General features: G+C 45.5%; 1 protein-coding gene across 1 annotated transcript; it reads left to right on the top strand.

Annotated features, from left to right (window-relative positions):
- Positions 1–617: 617 nt before the first annotated feature.
- Positions 618–14,533, top strand: TGM7 (transglutaminase 7; the record flags this gene model as incomplete). Its single annotated transcript, XM_084240606.1, has 12 exons — positions 618–892; positions 1,339–1,584; positions 2,409–2,527; positions 4,128–4,256; positions 4,342–4,519; positions 6,640–6,778; positions 8,065–8,168; positions 8,587–8,829; positions 10,234–10,560; positions 11,008–11,168; positions 14,056–14,189; positions 14,374–14,533. The coding sequence occupies exons 1-12, from the start codon at positions 637–639 to the stop codon at positions 14,531–14,533; spliced, it is 2,196 nt and encodes a 731-aa protein (XP_084096732.1). The 5' UTR covers positions 618–636.
- Positions 14,534–24,506: the final 9,973 nt, after the last annotated feature.

The following is a 24,506-nucleotide window of genomic DNA, read 5'->3' as shown; positions in this document are numbered from 1 at the left end:
TAATGATTACTCTGAGCAATTAGTGCTTACTCTGGTGGACTTGGCACTCTGCTAAGGTCTTTACATGTGAACCATATAAAGTAGGAATACCACTGTCTCCATTTTTCAGCTGAGGACACTGGTGTCAGGGATATTAGATACTTGCTTAAGGTCTCACAGTGGAGTGTGGTAAAAGCCTATGCTCTTGCCCACTGTGCTGAGAGTTTAAAGCTGTGTACTAGGTGGACACAGATAGTAACTCTCCAGGAAGCAGTCAGTGCCCTCCCCACATACCTGGAAAGCCAGAAATAAGTAACCCTGATCTTCCCACACCTGGTATCCTAAAGCAGGGACTGGCTTTTGGTAAGGTCCCAGTTGTTAGTCAGCATACTAACTTAACTCGTAAAAGAGTCTAATATGCTTGTTTTTTTTCCTATCAGAAGGATACTAGAGTAACTTTTAGAGAGGCTATTAAGAAAAGTAACTAAGACAGGTGGAGGGACAGGTGCAGAGGTCACAGGTTCATGGTTTTCCTACTTGTGGGCCAGGGCTGCTAACTCACCCTCTGAGGTTGAGTTGTGAGACCAGGGGGCAGGGTGGCAGAAGGGTTAGATCAGAACAGGAGTTTGACCTAGGTCAAAGCCGGTCATCACAGAGATGATGGAGAAGTGTGAGGGAATGCCTGGGCGCTGGGAGCCACAGCTGGGCATGACTGTTCCCTCTCCCCCAGTGGCAGCTTTGGTGCTCAGCTCGGCCGACTTGCAGAGCCCCAAGAACAACAAGGAGCATCACACACAGGAGATGGGCCTAAAGCGGCTAATTGTGCGCCGGGGCCAGTCCTTCACCCTCCGACTGAATTTCAACAGACCCTTCCAGCCTAGGTTCGACTATATCACCTTTGTGGCTGAGACCGGTAAGTGTGACCAGTCCCAAAGGGAAAGCTCACCTGCAGGGCCCCTGCTGCTCCTTTCTGAGCCACCCTCCCCTCTTTTCTCTTAGGACCCCCAAGAGCCCAATTAGTGCCATTAAGGAAAGATTTTTGACCAACTTGGCAAATCAAAGTTATGATAATAACAACCAACTTTTAAGTACACAACAGGTGATTGTGCCAACACACATTTAATCCTATGACAGAACTTTCAGGTGGGTACTATTAGGATCCCATCTTACAGATTAAAAAAAAAAAAAACAATGGAGGCCCAGAGATCTTAAGTGACTTATCCAAGGACACCAAGTGACAATAAAAGCCTTAAAACAAAAGGATTAGCAAGCAGTGGGAGGTGAGGGTCCTTCAGGTCCCACTGGAATCATGTCACATGGATTTTGAGCCTGACTTTGGGGTCATTCTCTCCTTCACAGGACCAGCACCCAAGGAGAAGCTGGGAACTCGTGCCACCTTCTTGCTCACCCATGCCCGACAAGGAAATGTCTGGAGTGCTTCTGACTTCACCATTCACTCCAACTCACTCTCTGTCTCCCTTTATACACCAGCCAACGCCATCATTGGCCCCTACAGTCTGAAAATAGCCGTCCGCAGGGGCCAGGGGCACAGTGTGACTTACCCACTGGGGACTTTCATCCTGCTTTTTAACCCTTGGAGTGCAGGTATGAGGTGATTATGGATTGTAATGCTGACCGATCCATTGGGAATGCTCTGTGAGACTGTGGTGAGAAAGCCCAGAAGATGAAATGCTTTGTGTGTCTATACTATATTATGTGCATTGTGCTCACCAAAAATCATCCTTTTTTTAAAAAATATGAATATTTTTAAAGCTTTATTTATTCAGGCATATGAGAAACAGGGTACAGACCAAATGTGTGGGAGGGTGAGAAGATTCACCAGAACAGAGCAGGAAACAGAACAGGCAGACTGACTGAAAGACACTGCTGAGGGGAGCAGTAGGTGAGACAGGAGAGGTCTGCCATGCCATGTGGGTATCTCGTGGCCGGCCGGGATTGAACCTGTGCTGCAGAGGCTTCAGACAACTTCACAGCCATGTGCTCAACTGCCTGCACCACCAGGGAGGCCCACCAAAAATCATCTTTACAAGGCATTTTTAATCGCATGATGAAAATGTTCATGGTATGATGTTAAGTGAAATAGACTAGGAAATGGAACACAATGTGACCTTAATTGTATTACACACATGTGCAGAGAAAGAGTAAGTGGCCAGAATATACCAAAAGGGAATGGGTGTCCTTATCCTGAGTAGTGGGGATGAATGATTTTCATTGTCTTCTTCCCATCATCTGTATTTTCCAAATCTCTACTTTTACCAAAAATAATCGTTATCTTTAAAGTACAGATTTCATTGGCCTCTAGAAAAGCATATAGAAGATTTTAAGGGGCTTTCCAGCACAGTACTGTCATTACTCTTTTTCAACTTTATCACTGTTTGTCTCTCGGTTTGGGGTTGGGCCCTGTTCAGAGGACGATGTCTACCTGCCGAGTGAAATACTGCTGCAGGAGTATATCATGATGGACTACGGCTTTGTTTACAAGGGTCACGAAAAATTCATCACGCCCTGGCCCTGGAACTATGGGCAGGTAAGACAATCACCAGAAAGTGGGCGGGGGCAGGTCTCCTGAAGCTGGTCCTTAGAAAACTATCAGTTTTCTGAAGGGCCATCAGCAAAAGTCATCATGTTAGGTGCTGAGTCGATTTCCCATCTAGTGAGGGGAGCAAAGAAGGAAGGAGAGATGCCTTTCCTTCTTAGCTTTTAATATTTTGTTTGAAGAACTTGAAGTAACCTGAGTAGATAGGCTATTATAACGAATCTCTATGGACCTATCTCTCAGCTCCAATAGTGATCAATTTATCATCATAAATCTTGCTTCATCTACACCAGAGGTTAACAAACTACAACCCATGGGACAAATATGGCCCTCTCTTGGTTTATGTCCAGTCCATGATGAAGAATGATTTTCATATTCTTGAAACATTTCAAAAAATATTTTGTGGTATGTATATTAGGTGAAGTTCAAATTTCAGTGTCCAGAAATAACATTTTGTTGGTACACAGGCACAGTCATTTGTTTAACTATGGTGAGAGGCTGCTTTTGTGCCACACAGTAGGGTTGAGGAGTTGAGACGAGACCCTATGGCCCATAAAGCCTATTTATTATCTGGTCCTTTACAGAAAAAGTTTGCTGATCCCCAGTCTACATGTCCTGAGCCCTCCCTCTTTGTCATTGAATTTTTTGAAGTCAAATTTATTTAATCCAGTAATACTTTCAAATATAGCTCTAAAAGATGAACTCCTCCTATAAAATATAAACCCCAATACATTATCATAGCTGATAATGTACAATTATTAGTACGATTCTTTAATAACATCAAATATCTAGGCTATGTATAGAGAGGGACCTTAACTCTGGGCCACTTGTGCATTCTCAACCACTATCCACAGCTGGTGTGGTTTTTCTTTTTTCCTCCCACCACCATCTCAGCCCTGTCCACACACACCAGGAGGGAGAATTGGGGGGAAACAGGGAGCATTGCTGAGGAAGATGTTTCCTTGTTCTCCAACTCGTGTCATTTTTTGAAACAAATACCAGTACCCTTGGCAACCAAAGGGCTACAACATATGTCACAACTGTATGTTATATACGTGTATCTTGAGCCTACACTGGCTTCTTCTATACTCACAATATCAGCGCTGAATTCATACCTAATTTCAAGGCTCCTCTCTTCCCTTTCCTCACATACCTGCCCCTATCTATGTTAATTTATCTGAGCTTTTCCTACTCCCACAAGTCCTCAGATATGAGCTCTCTATGACCCTGTCCATGGTACCCACCATGCTCAAGGGCCTCAGATCATCATCCCCACCCAACCCTCCCTTCTTCCTGTCTACTTCACCCTCCAAGGCGCACTGGCTCCAAAAGTCTCCTCTGGTCTCTCCAGTCAAAAGGGGTCTCTCATCTCTCCAAATTCTGTTTGCGTTTTCCCATCAGGTTAATTTTTCAGATTCTGAGTCTAATATAGTCCCAGTTTGACTTACGAACTCTTGAAGGTAGAGCCTTTAGTCTGCTATTTAGCACTACTATATACACACTATCCCTAGAAATCTGTTACCAACTTGAAGTTTTACAATTCTAGCCAGTTTTACTCTTCTATTTTGTCTCTCTCGAAATCACTTGCAAGTTTGAAGAGGACATCATAGATATTTGCTTTGAGATTCTGAACAAGAGCCTGTACTTCTTAGAGAACCCGTCCAAAGACTACTCCCGGCGTGGTGATGTGGTGTACGTGTGCAGGGTGGTGAGTGCCATGGTAAGGACAGGAGCTCCCGGGCCCCATCTGAGACAGTCTCACCTTCCCCAGGCACTGTGGAAAACTACATGCCTGTCCTTTGCAGATCAACAGCAATGATGACAGTGGCGTGCTGCAGGGTAACTGGGGAGAGGACTACTCTACGGGGGCCAACCCACTGGAGTGGAACGGCAGCGTGGCCATCCTGCGCCAGTGGTCAGCCAGGGGCGGGCAGCCTGTGAAGTATGGACAGTGCTGGGTCTTTGCAGCTGTTATGTGCACTGGTGAGTGAGCAGGAGATGGGAATGCAGAATCACTCATTTCATCTTCACAATAAACCTTTGGTTTTCACATGAGTTAACTGTGGCTTGTCCACAGCCCCACAACTAAGGAGTAGGGGGCAAATGGGCTCTTAACTAGCACTCTCTACAGTCTGGAGGAATCCTGTACATTTACCCATGAGGGAGGTTGCAATGTTGCAATCACTCTGAAATCTCCTTGACAGAGCAATTAGATCATTAAAATGGTCATCTGCAGAGAGGAGCATTATGGCCCCAAAGTGGAGGCAAATTGGCTTCTTTCTGCCTCTTATTCTGGTGTCTCAGCTCCAGGTGAGCCTGAAGTTTGGGACAGGTTGGGGCAAGCTTGAGGTACAAGCAGATGGTCTAGGATCTCACCTGGGACATTGCAGCTCCCAAATACTTCTCAAAGCGATTCTTGAGGAATTACAATTAGAAATTTGCTAACTACTCTTAAGGAACATCAGTGTCTTAGGCATTATCAATTATATGCAATTTAATGCAACTTGTTGATCAGATGATCTCTGAAGATGATAGACAGAAACTCGTGGGGTGATTGCCTGTTTCCCCTATGCAAGGCCAGAGTATCTTACACTGCCTGTTACACTGCGGTGCTAATTCAGGTTTGCTAAACTCATGGGGTGAGTCTCAATTGGAGAATGAGGGAGCACAGACTGGGGAGGAGAGTGACAGGGGCCAAAGTTCCAGAGATTTTTGAGACGGGCAGCATAGTTTGGCAGTTACATATAGGCACTGCAGACCAAGGAGAGAGAGGTTTACATCTGCATGTTCATATCAAGTGACCAAACTTGGCTCAGTTGCTTTTTCACTGGAAAATGCTCAGCACAGCACTAGCCTTTAATAGCCCCAACTTTGCCTAGGGCTGAGCAGTGTTAGAAGGTGTTAGAAGGCAGGGATCAGGCATCCTCGCTTCACTACCTCTCCCTACTCCTAGGCCCTAGAGTTCAGGGCCACTGAGCAAAGGGACAACTTCTCCCGCCAAGCTGCCCCTTGCAGCTCTGGTCTCTCTCCCTGTTAAGGATATGTGAAACACCAAAGTGCTGTGCTGGGAGAAAACAGGTGATTGTGGACAGAGAACCCTCCTTGGGGCTAGTGAATGAATCAAAACAAAAAGATCATTCATTTTTAGTAGTGCTTTTACTTTTCAAAGCATTGTAACCTCCCAGCAGCCTCATTAGACACCGTCTGCTCTTTTTGGGCAGGAAAAGGGTGGGCTATACCTATCTTTGAACTCCTTAAGTTGCTGGTGGAGGTGGGGAACTATGTTCTGAAGGTCACTCCTAGCTTTTGGTTTGATTTCACTTGGTCCTTGGCAGATATATGTGTCTCTGTGTGTGTTAATGATGGTAGTGTATCTGCTTTGTGTGACCAGATCTGGGAAATCTTTTGCTGTTCTAATCTTTTTAACACTACCTGAAAACACCACTAGAGGCTACTGTTGCCTTATCAGATATGGTTGCTGCCTCATGCATGTTCCTTTTGTCTCTGATGTCTTTGCGATTCTCTCTATTTTCCCTTTCCATCCATTCTCTGATTTCTTTCTTAGCTCCTCCAAACCCCTTTACATTTAGTAGAATTATGCAGAATTTCAGAACTGAAAGTCATCTGGTCCAAGTCCTCACCTTGTTACACACAAAGTCTGACCTAAGTCAAACTAAGCCACTAACCCAAGGTAATGTATGCAGCATTTCCTCTAAAACTGGCCACAGCACAGGCCTACAGTTTTTCATATTCTTTGTAGTTAACAAATGTTTTTGGTTTTGTTTTTTAATTTGGAAAGCTGCTGAATAGAAAAAGCCCTACCTAATAGATTGCGTTGTTATTAGTTGTTTTTAGTGACCTTCAGATTATTTCTTCCCCCTGGTGGGATGGAGACCGTTGATAGGGCAGGTAGGAGGCAGGTTCTGGGCCTTGGTGTGGAGCTCTGAGGATAAAGGAGTTACAGGTGTGGATCTACAAGAATCTTGCCCCCCCCTTTTGTTTTTTCATCTCCTCCAACTTGCAAGTTAGGAAGTGAGCATGGGAACTAATGATTCTGCTTGAAATGAACCCAGTGATTTTTCCATACTTTTTTCTCCCTTTAGTAATGAGATGCTTAGGTGTTCCAACCCGGGTTGTTTCCAACTTCCGTTCTGCACATAATATGGATGGTAACTTGACCATTGACACCTACTATAACCAAACTGCAGAAATGCTACCAATTAAGAAACAAGATAAAATATGGTAAGTGGCTCTGTCTCATATTTCTGCTCCATTTTAGGTAAGGTAGGAAAACTCTGACCTGGCTCTTTCTGGCCTGGAGGCAATACTGCCCTGTGCATGGTTGCTGATGCTCAGTGAATAAGTCCCAAAAGCCCAGGAGGCTGTTCTTGCTAATTAGCTCATCAAATCAAACTCATTTCAGAGACAGAAGATCACCAGTTATCATTTTGAGACTGGCAACCAAATGAACAGATAGGGCATCCTCTGAATACTGACCTTGAAACCAGTATTCATCTTACTCTTTCTTCCTTGAGTCTTTCTCTGTGCCCCTATCAGGGCAAAGCCTGGTCTTGCTCCCCCTGAATACTTCCTCCAGTCTCTCTTGATTTCTTCATTCCCACTGTGTGTGTGCTCACCTGTGTGCATGTAAGTATCTCGCTGTGTGTGCTTTTATCTTTGTATCTCTATTCTCTTCTGGTTCCTTTCTCCCATTCTCCTACCCAAATCTCATTTCTTGTTTCTCTTTGCCAGCCAGTTTCTAGGTAAGGCCCTTTGAGTTGTGTGAGAACTAGCTGCTGTCCTTGGAGCCCTTGGTCTCTGAGCTTCTAGAGGACTGAAACTTCTCTTATTCAATATGCAGTGGCAAAAAAAAAAAAAAAATGCAGTGGCACCTCTGAGAAGGATATATCACTTACGTACAGCTCTGTGATGCATAATTAAATCTAACCAGAAAAAGATGTCAGACAAGCTCAAAACAGGGCAACTTTGGCACAAAAATAAAGACTGTATTCAACAATGTCAATGGAATAAAGCAAAGGCTGAGAATCTGTTCCAGATCAAAGAAGACTGGAAAACTAAATGAAATATGTGATCCTTAACTGGGCCCTGGACTGAGTGGGAAAGAATGCCATAAAGGACATTACTAGGTTAATTAATAAAATTGAAATATAGACAGTAAAGTAGACAAAAAGTATTATATTAATATTAAATGTATGAGGTTGATAACTGCACAAGAGTTATGTAAGAAAAGATCCCCATTCTTAGGAAATACACACTAAAGTACAAAAAAGAAGAAAAAATATATAATCTCCACATCCTAACTGAAAGAAAGCCAATGACAAGGCAGATGGGCAAAATGTTAATTATAGATGAATCGGGTATATGGGTGTTCTTGACTACTCTTGCAACTTTAAGTTTGAAATTACTTCCAAATAAAAATCGAGGGAAAAAAAGAAGTAACAATAATAATGAATGATAGCTGGCAAACCCTTCCAAAGTGTAAGTCCTCTCCTTACTTCTTTCTGTAGGAACTTCCATGTCTGGGATGAGTGCTGGATGATCAGGAAAGATCTCCCACCGGGTTACAATGGGTGGCAGGTCCTGGACCCCACTCCCCAGCAAACCAGCAGTGGTGAGTGGGGCCCACTGTAGACAGTGTGGGCTCTTGTGGGGAGGCTGATCAGGGTGACTGAGCATGTGATCAGGAGGCCAGAAAGAAGAGGAATTCTTTCTACTTTACTCCCTCCCCTAAGTTGTAGCAGAGATGATTCCGGGTCAGGAGTTTAACTTTGCTGTTGACACTGGGTGATCTGGGTAAGTCACTGGACCTCTAGCTGTTTCCTCACCTGTAGACTAGGGAAGATGATGACAAATGCCCCTTCACATGGTGGCTGAAAGGATCGGATGAAATAATGGGAACTAAAGCACCTTCATGGATCAGGGTCATTTGTGCTGCTGCTCCTCCCTGTCCCATGTCCTCTCTCTCTGTCATGACTGGCTGCCCCATTAGCAGATGTGTTAACTGTCCACAACTCCTGTTCCCTGCACAGGGCTGTTCTGCTGCGGCCCTGCCTCCGTAAGGGCCATCAGGGAAGGGGAGGTACACCTGGACTATGACACCCCATTTGTGTACGGTGAAGTGAACGCTGATGAAGTCATTTGGCTCTTCAGGGATGGCGAGGCCCAGGAAATTCTGGCCCATAACACCAGTTCCATCGGAAAGGAAATCAGCACCAAGATGGTAGGGTCAGACCAGCGCCAGAACATCACCAGCTCCTACAAGTACCCAGAAGGTGCCTGAGGCCCTGGGGATTCGGTTAGGGGGGAGGGTAAATCTTTCTTTGTGTGGCCTCCCTACTGGGATAGCTCCCACATTAAAATTGCCACTTAATCATGTTATCCTCATGGCAAACGCCTAGGAGTTATCTGGAAACTTGGCCTTGTGACCATCAGGTAAGATTGCTAGATTTAGCAAATAAAAATACACAGTGCCCAGTGAATTTGAATTCTAGATAAATTCAGATAAATATTTAATTAGTGCATGTCCCAAATTTGTACTAAAAATTGTTTACCTGAAACTAATTGAATGTCCTTTATTTTTCTTGGTGACTCCTAGGGTCTCCATATGTCATGACCATGAGAGGGGGTGGCAGCAAGGACAGGGATGGACACTCGAGGAGGCAAAGTGCTCCTGGGCTTGTGGGAGGGAGTGACCGCCCTGTGGAGAAGGCCAGGGGGTCACTTTCTTATGTTCCGTGTCACCACTTCCTTATCTGTAAAAAGGGTTAATAGTACCTCAAAGGGCTATTGTGAGGACAAAGTGAGCTAACCCATATAAAGTTCTTGGAACAGTGTCCCTGGTTCATAGTAATTGTACTAGAGAAGTTCATGGCTTGGGATGAGTTATGGTTAAGTCCAGATGTTGAATGGTCCCCAGAGGCAAGAGATGAAGCTCTCTTTAAAAGGTTTGGGTATATATATATATATTTTTTTTATTTATATATATGTATGTATTTTTTTAAGATTTATTTATTTATCCAAGAGCTGGGGTACAGGCCAGAGGTGTGGGAGGGCGAGAGAATTCACCAGAGACAGAGCAGGGGGGAGAACAGGCAGACGGACCGAAGACATTGCTGAGGGGAGCAGTGGGTGAGGCAGGAGAGGTCCGTCATGCCATGTGGGTTTCTCCCTGGCCAGCCGGGAATCGAACCTGCACTGCAGAGGCTGCGGACAGCTTCACTGGGTGGCGCTAGACCCGCTGTGCCACTGGGGAGGCCCTGAGCATATATTTTTGAAGCGTAGATGCTGGGAGGGGAGAAAAGCCTCTGGCTTTGATGATGATGATAGTGACAACAGAGGCAATATTGATGACAAAGAATATGACTCGGTGCTTTTATTCACCAAGCCATTTGGCCCAAATTTTTAGTAACTCTATGGATGAGACAAAGAGTAGTCCTGGGTTGTAAATGACAGAAGTGAGCACTAAGGGATTAAGGAAGTGTGATAGAGCACAGATTTGAACACAGCATCAAGCAACACTAATCTCCACATTCTCAACCACGAATGCTTATGCAGTTATTCTTGTAGTTGGGGCCTCAGGAGGGGAGCTGGGAGTTGCTGGATGGCTTGTTTCCCAAAACAAGCTTTTCTTGAATCCTCCCCCCATCACTGTCTTTCCTGTCTCTCCTTCCTGCCAGGATCCCCGGAAGAACGGTCTATATTCCTGAAGGCTTCCCGGAAAATTCTGGGCCCCAAAGGGGTCTCTTCACCCTTCCTGGATCTTTTGGGGTCCAGGGGCTTTCAGAGTCACCCAGCACAGCTGCAGCTTCACCTGGCCCAGACGCCGGAGTGGGGCCATGACCTGCTGCTGAATCTACATGCCTGGAGGGTGACAGACAAAGCCTACCTGCGGGGTCCCGTCACACTGGTGGTGCACTTGTGTGCACAGGCCCTGCTGCACAAGGGTGGCACTCGGGAGCCCCTGTGGAGGCAAAGAGTGCTCCTGCACCTGGACTTTGGAAAGAGTGAGTATGGGGCAGGCTGGGGAAGGCACCTACAGGGAATGGAGGTTTGGGGTTATGAATAAAGCTGGGCTGGCTTGGCCAGATCAAACAGAAACCCTCACATCCCCAACACACACACACGCACACACACACATGCACATGCACACATGTGCACACACACACACGGTAGTGGTACTGCTGTTGATAGGAGGTAGAATGCTACCAGGTGAGACAAAGCAGTGACCTTTGGGGTGAATGTGCAGCATGAAAGTACCATGTCTCTTGCACACACACTACCAACATGCACACTATCACTCACACTCTTTACATTCTCTCTCACATGTAAACTGTTTTTTCCTTTCTCACACATGTTCCTCCCCCTACCTCTCCCCTCTTTCTCTCTCTCTTACCCTCTTTTCCTTTCCAAGACCCATTCTCCAGACTCAAGATGCTTTTGTCTGTGCTTAGAGATAGAGAGGCCGCTTTTGCTACCCTACAACAACTACAGAAACAAACTGACGGATGAAAAGCTGATCCGAGTGTCTGGTATCGCCGAGGTCAAGGAGACAGGGAGGTTCATACTGGTCCTAAAAGATATCTCTCTGGAACCTCCCCAATTATCTATTGAGGTAAGGCATGTGGTCAGAAATTGGACCCAGGGGTCCTCTGACTCACCCAATGCAGGACCTGGGGGTACCAGATACCACCCAAGCCTTGGACACCAAATGGATGATTAAAGTGCAATATTGTGCGGTTTCTGCTCCATGCAAGTGCAGGGCAGGGCATGAAGGCTTCCCAAGGGAGATGATATTTGCAGAGGAGGCACAGGAAGACACTGTATAGAGAACAAGATGGACATAAAGGCATTTTAAATGAGGAAACAGCTTTGCAGAGGTAACCAATAAAGGCAGTGACTAGAAGATGGAGAAGACTGATTTGAGAGTCAAATTCAAAAGGTGGTTGCTGAAAAGATGGGGGTGACAAGGAAAAACAAATGAAAAGTGAGGCTCAGATTTTGAGTTCAGAGACTTGAGTGACTGGTGAGGCCATGACATGAGGAAGGAGTACATGGAGAAGGGATAAATAGGAGGAGGACATGGGTGTTTCCCATCTCCTATTACCAGAGTTTTCCTTCCCCTGAAACCTCATTCTCCTCCCTCCCTGCTTCCTCCTAGCCTACCCTGAAAGATTTGCCTACTACCTAGTTCCAACCTGGCTTTGTACCTTGTGGATTCATCAACAACCTGCCCTACTCCTACGCAGAATGAGAACTGGGTGGCTCTGTATTGTAGACATCAGGCTGCCTGACAGTGTGCCTCTGGGCACACCATCAGGTTGGCAGGCCAAGTGATGCCAGGAACCCTCCATGGTGGGGAAAACAGTGGGCAAAATCACAAGCACAGACACAAGTCTGGTGCTGAGGAGAAGCCCTACCTGTTATCTGGAGCCCTGGTCACAACAGGATCCAATGCAAACATATCAGCTGCCAATAGAATATTAATTGGTTCCCGTCAGTAAGGAACCTGGGGAAGATTTGTGTAACTATGCTGGATTCTGGAGTAATAATAACTGTTCTACTTTCACACCCTCACTAGAATACAAAGGACTTGTCTCTTTCATTTGAATTCCAGAGAAATCAGAATGTGCTCTTCCTTCTTCTTGATTCTCTGGCTAAGCCAGATGAGCTCGGTGGTCAGGGTTCATTTGCGCTCAGCACTTGTTTATTGAATAGCCATCATGTGACAGCACTGTGCCAGGCTCAGGCCCCTAGACGTGCATAGGACAGAGTCTCTCCCTCCCACTCTGAGGCCAAAGCTGTGCTGCCCTGTGACACAGACCTCAACTGTGATGTGCTGAATGCACTTGGAAAAATCCAGAGTGGCTCTGCTGATATAAATGAAGACAGAGCAGCACGGGGGAAAGCTGGGATCTGGGATTGCTAGGTCAGGTCACAACTCTGAAATTAACATCCTTCGATCTTGGCCTCAAGGATGGCACAACTGCTGGCATAGGAATGTCACACGTGGGCCTCCCCGGTGGCGCAGCGGTTGAGCGCTGGGTTGCGAAGCTGCCCACAGCCTCTGCAGCGCCGGTTCAATCCCCGGCTGCTCCCCGGCCACCGGGTGAGGGTCCCACATGGCGCGCAGACCTCTCCTGCCGCCTGCTGCTCCCCTCAGCAGTGTACTTCGGTCCTTCTGCCTGCTCTGCTCCCCGCTCTGGCTCTGGTGAATTCTCTCACCCTCTCGTGCTTCTGACTGTACCCAGTGCTTGTATAAATAAATAAATAAATCTTTGGGGGGGGAAAAAAAAAGAAAGGATGTGAAGGGAAAGAAAAATCTTAAAAAAAAAAAAAAAAAAGAATGTCACACGTGACACCCTTTCCTTATCCCTGTGCCAGACACTACTAATCAGTCATGACTGTCTTGGTATCCTTTTGAATATAGATTTCTTTCTTTTTTTAATTTTTATATTCTTACATTGTTATTCATTTCTATACAATATTTAATATCTCCACTCAGGTTTAATACCCATAATTCTCCCCCCATAACATAATGTCATCATAGTCCCCTGTGCCCTCTCCTCCCGTTTTTTTTTTTTTAAAGATTTATTTATTTATGCATACCAGAACTGGGGTACAGGCCAGAGGTTTGGGGAGTGAGAGGATTCACCAGAGACAGAGTGGGGAGCAGAACAGGCAGATTGACTGAAGTACACCGCTAAGGGGAGCAGCGGGCACGACAGGAGAGGTCTGCTGTGCCTTGTGGGTAGCTCCCTGGCTGGGGATCGAAGTCGTGATGCAGTAGCTGCCTTCATAGCTTCATAGGTTGCGTCTTAACCCCTTGCGCCACCAGGGAGACTCTCCTCTTCTGTTTTGATCCCTCTCCCTTCCCTGCTGGATGCCTCAGATCTATGGTTTGCCTGCAAGTTTTGCCTTTTTCCTAACCCTTTGTTCAGTTTCCCCCATAAGTAAAGCCATATGATATTTTTCTTTTCCCTCTGACTTATTTCACTGAGCATAATCTCTTCCAGCTCACTCCACATTGTTGCAAATGACATGAATTTATCTTTTTTGATTGCTGAGTAGTATTCATTGTGTATATACCACATCTTCTTGATCCAGTCGTCTGTTTTTGGGTATTGATGTTGTTTCCATATCTTAGCTATTGTAAATAGTGCTACAATAAACACAGGGGTACAGGTTTCCTTTCTATTAGCCATGACTAATACACTGGAACTGGCACTTAAGTTGAATCTAATTGCGATCCTAGACTAGATGGTGCTGACGAAAATAGATTTGAACTTGGTGCCAGTTTTTGACTGGTGGTGGCTTCCAGAAATTCTAAGACAGGCCAGGGTATGTGTTAATCTTGTACTCTGGCTCATAGTCTCTCCAAATGGCAGTATCTTAGCTCTACTTAGCAGTTCCTTCTAGTCACCAGAGGGATTGGGGAGTGAGGTTGCTGAGCTGTAGTGTAGAAATGAGGCCAGTTGCCCATGATATCTCTCTCTACACAGGTTCCAGATAGGGCAGAAGTGGGCAAGGCGCTGAAGGTCCACATCACCCTCACCAATACCCTGACAGTGGCTCTGAGTAGCTGCACAATGGTGCTGGAAGGAAGTGGCCTCATCAATGGGCAGATATTAAATCAGTAAGTGCCTTGGTGGGGGGGCATAGTTTCCTAGATGATGCCTCCTTCCCTACTTTCTCATCCTCCTTGAGGTTGAGCTCCATGGTATTGGGATAGGAGGTGCTTTCCCACCAAGAAAGGAAATCTGATACCCCACTTGAGCACCTACCCTTCAAGGCTCTAACAGGCTCTTTTTGATTTTCAGCCTCGGGACTCTGGTGCCTGGACACAATGTCCAAATTCATCTGGACCTCTACCCCAACAAAGCTGGGCCCCGCCAGCTACAAGTGCTTATCACCAGCAATGAGGTCAAGGAGATCAAGGGCTATAAGCACATCTTTGTCGCTGCTGCTGGTGCTTCTTGAGCCCCACCTGATCCTCCTGTTGCCTTTCTAATCCCTTCCCAGCCCAAACTACTCCAGAAGATGTTTTCTTTGGCCTTTCTCTGTCCTCTTTCCAGTTTGTCCCAGGGTGAAGGAAATACTATTAGAATCACTGTGCATCTTGGGTAGAAACAAGGACATCTTTATTTATCATTGGTGTTCTCTTGTCTGTGCTAACAAGTTACTTATTGCTACTGGCTGCTCCTCTTAGCGTGACTGCCAGCTGTGTCCCTGTGCCCTCCCTGCTCTTCCTGTCTTCTCTCCCTTTTAGGACTCTGATCAAAATAAGCCCATCATGATACCCTCTAAAGCTGCTCTCTGTAATCAATGCCAGAACTTTCCACTTAAATTGTGTTAGCCAGCCTGGAGGGAGATGTGGGGAGAGAGGCCTGGATATGCTGAGGGAACAGTGATGGGCACCACACTGACCAGCCAGAAGCTGCCCCGCTGGACTTCTCCACTGTGGGCCTGAGAGCACCTGGGACAGCTGGGAGGGGGCCACTCAGGCCAGTTCCCCAAGGAGACTGGGAGTTATTTCATAGCTGGACTACCTTCAACAACTGGCCCTCACTTTTCCTAACCATACCTTTCCCTCCTGGTCTACCACCACCCCTTCCTCCTCATCGTTCATGCTCTCTAAGTCACTCTAATTCCTCAGCCTCTATTGTATTATTTTTATTTTAAAGACAGAAGTCCCTCTTTTATATTTTCTTCCTGTGATTCTCAAAATCATTTGTGCTCATTCTAGATGATCTGGGAAAAGCAGAAAACTGAAAAGAAAGAAAAGAAAAATCACTGATAGTTCTCCCATCCTTAAGAAATCTCTGCTAAACTCATGCCATTTGCAGCAATATGGGTGGCGCTGAAAGGGATTATACTAAATGAAATGAGCCAGAAGGAGAAAGATAAATACTGATGGTTTTATTTATATGTGGAATACTGAGAAACCAAACAAAAGGCCAGACAAGGCCTCCCCTGGTGGTGCAGCGGTTGAGCGCTGGGCTGCAAAGCTACCCAGCTGCCAGCAGCCTCTGCAGCGCGGCCCCCACCCCTTCACCCCTCCACCTCCCAACCCCCCACCCCCCCCACCCCCCCCCACCCCGCTCCCCAGGGTCCTACGTGATGTGCAGACCTCTCCTGCTGTGCCCACTGCTCCCTTCAGCAGTGTATTTCGTCAGTCTGCCTGTTCTGTTCCCTGCTCTGGCTATGGTGAATTCTCTCACCCTCCTGCACTTCTGACTATACCCAGTGCTTGTATAAATAAATCTTCAAAAAAAAAAAAAAAAGAAAGAAAGAAAAGAAAAGAAAAAAAGTCCAGACAAAGACAAACTTTAAAACCAGCCCTTGAAAGCTGATCACAGATCTAAGGCATGTAGGAGGGGAGGGAGAAGGGGACGGATGGGGATGGGGAGAGCACCCTGGTCTATGGTGGAGGAATATGGGTGCATTAGTGGTGGGAGAACTACAGTGACCACACCTGAGGGGAGAAAGCCCATACTGCCAAAAATTAACAAGGATGTAAAACAACATTAATTAAAAACATAAACAATAAAATTCAAAGTAAAAAAAATCTCTGCTAACAATCTCTACCACATTTCAGTCTGGCCTCCCCCTCTACCCTTTTCTTGTGTATTTTAAAGGTATCATTACATGGTGATCATCAAAAAGCCAAGTGATAATAAGTGTTGACAACAAGGATGTAGTAAAAAGGGAACCCTAGTGTGCTCTTGCTGGGGATGTAAATTTTAAAAGGTAGCCTGCACCCTGGTATTCACTGCATCACTATTCACAATAGCCAAGTATGGATACAAAAGTGTCAGTGGATGAATGGACAAAAAAGATGTGATAACAATGGAATCTTTCTCAGTCTTGAGAAAAAAGGAAATCTGCCATTTGCAACAGCATGAATAGGACCTTGAGGGCATTATGCTAAGTGAGATAAGTCAGACAGAGAAAGACAAATGTTGTTTGATAACACTTAATGTAGAATCCAAACAAGCTGAACTCATAGAAACAGAGAGAACAGTGGTTACCAGGTGCTGGGGCTAGGGGTACTGAGATATTAGGCAAAGGGTATACACTTGTAGTTAGACGATGAAAAAGTCTTGGACACACAGCATAGTGATTTATAGTTAACAACATAAACAACAATACTGTATTTGATATCTCAGTGCTCTTAAGGGAGCAGATCTTAAATGTTCTCACCATGAAGAAGAAATGATAACTATGTGACATGATGAAGGTGTTACCTGAGCTACAGTGTTAATCATATTGTAATACATAAATGTATCAAAGCAACACAGAATACACCTTAAACTTACACAATATTATATGTCAATTATATATATATATAAAAAATTTTTAGGAGAAAAATAAAGTTATCATTACAAATTGATACATGTCCATTATGGAAAATTTACAAAATCCAGAAATGTAGAAAAAGATCATTTTCTTGTGTATTATCAGGTATGGGCCTCCCCACCTGCTTAGTGGCCCTGCAGGTTCATTTGGCATCTCTCACCACCCCACTTCCCTCCTCCGCCTCCACTCTGTTTTTTGTTTACTTTGCTTTCACATCAGCTGCTTTGGGCAGGAAGCCCGCACAAAGCACACTCCACCCTGTGTGCCAGCTACGCCTGTCCCCATTAGGCACCATTGAGCATTTCCATGGGGCTTGGTCACTGCCTGTCACTGCTTTGTCACTGCTGTGTTTCCAGTGGCTCCCTGCCTGCCCGCAGGAGATCTGGAAGCTGGGCTGACTCTGGAGGAAATCTGAAAGCTTGCTCCATCTGCCCCATGCCCTGGCTTCCTTTCTTAGTCATTGCCCTAACCTCCTGGGCCATTCTAGTGGTGACATGGAAGGGGAACAGTGGGCAGGTTTCCTACTGGGCCTCAGGAGACTCCCAGGGGCATGTGGATATTAATCCATTCCTGTCTTCCCAATCAACCTTTCAAAAACTTTCCTCACGCCTCACCTAAAAATTGACTTTAAAAACCATGACCGGGGCCTCTCTGGTGGTTAACCAAGGGGTTAAGCACTGCACTATGGAGCAATACACAGCCTCTGCAGCACGAGTTTGATCCCCGGCCAGCCAGGGAGAAACCCACATGGTGCAGCAGATCTCTCCTGTCTTGCCCGCTGCTCCCCTCAGCAGTGTATTTCGTCAGTCTGCCTGTTCTGTTTCCCACTCTGTCTCTGGTGAATCCTCTCACCCCCAGCATCTCTGGCCTGTACCCCAGCTCATGTATGCATAAATAAATAAATCTTAAAAAAAATAAAATAAAAACCATGAACATTAGTGTTCTCTGTTTCTTTATTTTTTTTCCACATAAGGAAGCCTGTCCTTCTTCACTTCCCCTCTCACCCCCAGTTGGACCAGACAGACAATCCTAAAATTTCTTTCTAACTTTGATACCCCAGACCCAGGACACTGGATTCACGCCCACCGCTGGGAGGTTGATGATTGGATTTTGAGTGACCCTGTTTTGTAGGCCTCATAGTCCCTCATCCCATAACTCACTGAGTAGTGAGGCTGGGTCAGGAAGTGGTTCCCACAGAGAAATTCTAGCAAATGTTCAGGCTATGGAGCAAGAAGGAGGAACAAACCAGGCCAGTATCCAGTCTCCTGATAGCTGCTCTTCCCATCCCCCTGCCCCCTGGCATCCTTGGAGACTGTTGTCCTCACGTTATTTTGTCTGGTAGTTTTAGGATCCACATAAATCTACGTGTGCTATTTATACCAGCAGTGTCAAGCTGAGCTGTCTACTCTATCTTACAATCAGGCCGAACTTTCAATCCAAAATATGCATTAATTGGAGCTTTATGAGCAGCAGTGTAAACAAGTTCTTATGAAGTAACCCTAGCAATCATTTTACTGTCAGATCTCTTAATAAGTGATATTATTTCACATTATCAACGCTAACTACTCATCAAGGATACAATATCCTTAATCTTTTCCTCATGACCCCTAGCCATGACATGGTTCACTTCACCCTCGCAGAAACTAACTGCACTCTATTTGACCTGACAGAAAGAGATCAGAACAAGTTCCTCATTTTAATGTTGAATACACAGTAAGCCCATCTGTCTTATTTTTCCTAGCAGAATATGCCAATATTATCATAATAAATATTTTCCCACCAAGGGGCTTCTCTGGTGGCGCAAGGGGTTAAGACGCGACACTGTGAAGCAATCCGCAGCTACTGCAGCATGAATTCGATCTCCAGCCAGGGAGGTGACCCACATGGTGCGGCAGACCTCTGCTGACTCGCCTGCTGCTCCCCTCAGCAGTGTGTTTCAGTTGATCTGCCTGTTCTGTTCCCCACTCTGTCTCTAGTGAATCCTCTCACTCCCCACACCTCTGGCCTGGACCCCAGTTCTTTTATGCATAAATAAATCAATCTTTAAAACAAAATCTTTCCCCAGCAATCCTGTTCCCAGGCGCATTTAGCAACCTCTGCGCACCAAAACTATACTCAACCAATTTTACCATTATCCCTTTTCCTGTGGGTCCCCACTGCTCATTGGCATTATGTGATATGAAGCAAAGAGCTTTGGGATGAGTCATGGCTCCCTCAGGTGCAAAATGATAACTACGGCAACAGTGCCAACTTGCTGCCCTCACAGATTTGCTATGAGGATCAAATGAAAAAATATTCTGAAGAGCTGCGCAAGCTGTGAAGGACATTCTTGTGCCCAGGTCCTCTGATCAGCTTCATCACCTCTCTTGGGGACTGTCTCCATTTCTGGGGGCAGGAAGGGGAGGAAGCAGAGGAAGCCACCTGGATCTGCCAATTCTAACTTCCCTTTGCAGTCATCTGTGGGAAACCTTCTCAGACCTGGGCACCCATAGAACTTGGTGCCCTGATTCTACAAAGAAACTGGAACTTGCCTAACTATGCTGGGAATTCATGGCAGGGCCAGGATTTGCACCGTTATCTTTCAAGTCTTGGAGAGATCTGAAGGTTCCTGACCTCTACGTTGCAAGAGCTGGCCTACCCCATGGAGATGGCAGGTAAGTTCACACCTCCCTGAGTGTCCCAGAATCTGCTCGGTTTCCTCTTCCCTATGGGTCACAGCCCTGCTTCCATCCAGACAGGAAGGTGCTTGTCAAACCTGCTGAGCTTCCCTAGCTGGCCACTTCTTCCTTACCACGCACCAAGGGATAAGCTGCTCTGATTTGAACTCCCTCCCTCCCGAGTACACACCTCCTCCCCCATATCCTCTGACTGATGGTTTGTAGGAATCATAGGAGAGGCTCCACCTGTAAGCCGGCTCATTAGACCAGCATCATGAAATGGGCTGTTGCCAGATGGCCAGTGGGCACCTTCCTCTTTGGCTACCCCCACATCTCCAGACCCACCCTCCCTGGCTGCACTCACCTTCCTGTCTCCACTCATAATTAAGCTCTCCTGCCTATGTATATTCCTCACCCCCAAGATAACCCATCTCAGCTAATGTGGCAGTGGGTTCAGGCATATATCCATTTGTTCACGATTCGGTCGTTTTTAAAATTAATTCACCCCATCAATCAACAAATGTGAAATGGAAAATTGACCATGTTTTCAGACACTGTATTAAACATTCATGTAGGGTCCGCAGTCTGCCTGAGTTCAAAATATGGCTCCACCAGCTCTTAGGGAGAGCTCTTGGGAAAACTATTTAATGTATTTAAACCTTGACTTCCTCATCTACAATATAGGAACAATACAATAGTAGTATCTGTGAGGTTCAAGCAGCATAAAGCACACAAAATGCCAAGACAGTGTCTGTAACCTAAAAGTGATTACCACTTCTCCTAGTTGTTGCACTACTATTAGCCACTATTCTCATTAACACTGGGAATATGTCAAGAAGACACAGGTCATGCCTTCAAAGGAGACTGGGGGGAAAAATAGGTTAAGTATTTATAACACCCAGGTAAGAGGAAGTTAATAAGGAACAAAAAAGGGGGGTGTCTGGAGAGCAGGTATGAAGAAGACGTCTCAGAGGGGCGATGCTTGAGCTTGGATACTAGAGAGAGTAGACAAGTGAGAGTAGAACATTTCAGGAAGAGACAGGCCAACAAGTGCCAGCACACAGAGGTGCAGAAGAACAGGTCTTTATCTTAGCATGAGTAGGGTTTGGTCTTCCTGGACTCCAGGAAGATTCCACTGGGGACTATGTTGAGTAGTTTGAACTTTATCCATTGTGGGATCCTAAAACAGGGAGCAAACCTTGTTTGTGTTGTTCAGAAAAAACACTTTGTGACTCATTTGGGAGAAGAATGGGTGGGAGTTGTTGTCCAGGCAAAAGTGTGTGTGTGGGCGGGCAGGGTGTTCAATGCAGGCAAGGCCAAGGGCAAGGAGGGGAGAGGACAGTGTTAATAATAGGGAGTTGAACTGGACAGACCTCATCTGCTGAGGGAGAGAGCTAAGGGAGGTCAGGAAGATCCCAGAGTGACGGGGGCGGCGGGGGCAGGGAGGCACTGTCCTCACTCACCAGGACCAGAAATGTAGAGGAAAGGGGACAGGGGAGGAAGTCCATTTTGGATTGCAGGTAGGGTGCTCGGCAGTGAATTCTATGTGAGTGTTTCACACTTAAGAGCTTATAGGGGACAGAGAGAGTTGAAAATACAGTAGGGAGAATGGATATTGGTAAATGAGGTTCCTGAGAAGAGAGGGTCAGGGACCCAGAAAACAGAGGGATGCAGAGATAATTGTCCCACAGGAGGGAAAGACAGATGGGTCTGGATGCAGGATGTTTGTCCCCATCCACTCCTTACAAAGAGCCCTTTTCTCTTCCTTCTTTCTGTGCTTTTGTCCTGCACACTCACTCCAAGGACTTGGAATTTTCTTACCAGAATCCAGACAACTCCCTGGCATTCCCATGCACTCCTATTTCCAAAACTCCTCCATGAATCTTCTCAAGTTTTTTTTTTTTTTCTCTACTGTTTATATTTGAGATTTGAGACCTGGTAGGTCTCACCTGAGACAAAAAAGAAAGATGCCAAAATCATACCAAGGGTGATTCAGAGTGGATTCTGTTTGCAGTTGATGTCCAGAAAGTGACTCCTCTGGATAAAGGAGAGGGCTCAGGTTTAGAGCAGAGTTCTAGGCTGGAGAGGCTCTCAGCTGTGGACTATAGTCTTGTAATCCTGACATTCCTTCTTGTAGGGGCACAGCTCCCTTCATCCCCTAGTGGCCCCACCAGGTGGGCCTTTCCCTCCCTGGGTCCCCCACCATAGCAGAGCAGTGGCTAGGGAATGCCCCATTGCCCAAGAGCCATCAGAGGCCACATGGCACAAGGTCCTGACAGTTCATTGGCCTCTATGCTTCCTCTCAGTCAAGCAACAGTGCCAAGAAAAACCTGAGGGCAAGTGAGAAAACCAGTTGTGATCTGCCCAGCAAGCAGGTGGCAGTGCAGCAGCTGGCCCCGCCTTCAGTGCCTCCTGGAGTCTTGGGGATGGAAAGAAAAGCAGACATTCTAGGGCCAGTTTCCTGAAGCTCCAGGCCATCCAACTGTCCTGTGGGGAGAAGCCCAGAAACCAGAAGCAGCCACTATGGATCAAGGTAGGCAAGGTTCATGGTGTTGCTGGAGCTCAGGGACCAGGATGGCAGGGAGACTGCAGGGAGTGAAAGGAAGAGCACATTCAGAGAAAGAGAAGTAAATAAAGAACTGAGGCAGAAACAGTAGAAACCCCAGAAACCTCAGATTTTGTTGGCAGCCTGAGAATCAAAAGACAAGGTGGAGGCTGACAGGTAAACACAAACAACCTCTTGCCAACATGCCTGCTTCAGCAGCAGCCAGGAATTCGGGTGCTAGATTTCCTGTCCTCTGCCACTAGCTGACCCTTTGACATTGGGAAAGTTATTTCTCTAGTACAAGCCCCTGTGCCTGAAAAATGGGGTGGGGGGGGCAGTTGGTCCAGACAATCATGAACTGTCTTCCAGCTCTAAAATTCTCTGAATCTTTATGTCTTCTCTTTTCCTTACCATTTCTGAGGGTCTGTTCCTCATGTTCGCTAATCTTTCCACCATTATCCTTCTCTCCATATCAACTCTCTCTAAGAAAGAGCTTCTTTGAAGATGAAATGGTTAGTTGAAACCATTTGGAAGAATGAGCTAAAACTCAACAAGTATAACAGCTTCATATTCTTTTATTTTTTTGTGTCTAAATTTTTATTTTAAATTTTTCTAATTTTAATTACATAAGAAATATGAAGCTGGAGTTAAATGAAGCAATAATTGTAGACAAAGCTACAGTTCACTGGCTGCCACCCCTAACCCCAGCCTCATTTCCAGAGAAACCAGTTATCAGTCTTCTGTCTATGCATTATATATATACACACACACACACACACACATATATACATATATTCATTTGAATATCTATTCGACTTAATACATAGGGATAGCATGTATGCCTTTTTTTAATATCCATGTCAAAATCATATTGTACATATTTTTCTACAGTTTTTTAAAAAGATTTATTTTATTTATTTATGCATACAAGAGCTGGGGTGTAGGCCAGATGTATGGGAGGTAAGAGGATTCACCAGAGACAGAGTGGGGAGCAGGACAGGTGGATCTACTGCAATACACTGCTGAGGGGAGCACTGGGCGAGACAGGAGAGGTCTGCTTCGCCATGTGGGTTAACTCCCTGGCCGGGGTTTGAACTCGTTCTGCTGTGACTGCTGGCTGATAGCTTCATAGTGCTGAGACTTAACCCCTTGTGCCACCAGGGAGGCCCCAGTTTGATTCTTTTTTTAACTCAACAGTATCATGGAGTTCTATGCATGGCACTCAGTACCTATGCATCTACCTCAATATTTTCCACTTTGCATAATATTCTACAGTATTGATGTGAGTAACTTATTTATCCAGTCCCTTATTCCTGGACATTTAGGTTGTTTCCCATTTTTCAGTTGTACAAGTAATGTTGTAGTTCATGTCCTTACCTATGCTTCTTTGTGCTCCTGTGGGATGTCTCTTTAGGATAGATGTTGAGATCAATTACTTTAAAGTTCTTCCTTTAATTTCCTTTCTATTGTTTTACCTCATTCTCTCCCCACATCAAGGAGAACATATGGCTATTAATATTAAGTCTACCTCCTCACTAAATTTCTGGTGTCTAGGCAGAAGAAAGATCCCTATATTACAGGCAGAGATAACTTGACCCATGCGGTATCTAGAAGATGAGATTGGGCCCCAGTGCTTGCTATCAGGCAAATGCCTGCACACATTTTGATTACTCTGGTCATGTGCCCATCCTGAATCAGAGCCAGTTTGTGATTGGTCTAGTCAGTTGATCTCCAACATGAGTGAGCTTCTTTTTCCACTTCTAGGAAAAAGCTACATGCTTTCCAACTGGCAGTGAATCCTGTTCTTTCTGAATATGAATAAAGCCAGCAATGAGTGGCAGCTGTTGGGTAGTGGGAAGAGCATAGGACTAGAACCAGTAACCCCACGTTTAACCTTAGGCCAGACATTTCATCTACCAGAACCTTAGTTTTCACATATCCAAGAGTAGATGACAAGACATGTCATCCCTCCAACGTTGTGGTAAGTATTCGGTGAGATAATTGTCTCAAAAGGCCAAGGACAAAGCCTACACATAGTAGGCATGGCCTCATCAAGGGGATAGCTGAATCCAAAATGTGCAATAAGTGCAGGTGATTATGCAAACAATAGAGAATTGTTCAAAACAGCAAATATTTTTGAGTACCTGATGTGCTGAACACTATGCTTAGATTTCTTATAAGAAATCCATACCCACTAGCACTCATACCTCCTCCCCCATCTTTTCAATCCCTGGCAAACTCTAATCTGCTTTCTGTCTCTATGGATTTTCTTATTCTGCATATTTCATATGAATTGAATCATTTAATATGTGACCTGTTATGTCTGACTACTTTTACTTAGCTTAATGTTTTCAAGCTTCACCCATTTGATATTCAACATTCATTTGTATGA

Source organism: Talpa europaea (assembly GCF_964194135.1).
Source record: "Talpa europaea genome assembly, chromosome: 8".
NCBI lineage: Eukaryota > Metazoa > Chordata > Mammalia > Eulipotyphla > Talpidae > Talpa > Talpa europaea.
Note: the sequence above shows the minus strand (reverse complement) of the source record. Positions and strands in the feature narration are given on the sequence as shown.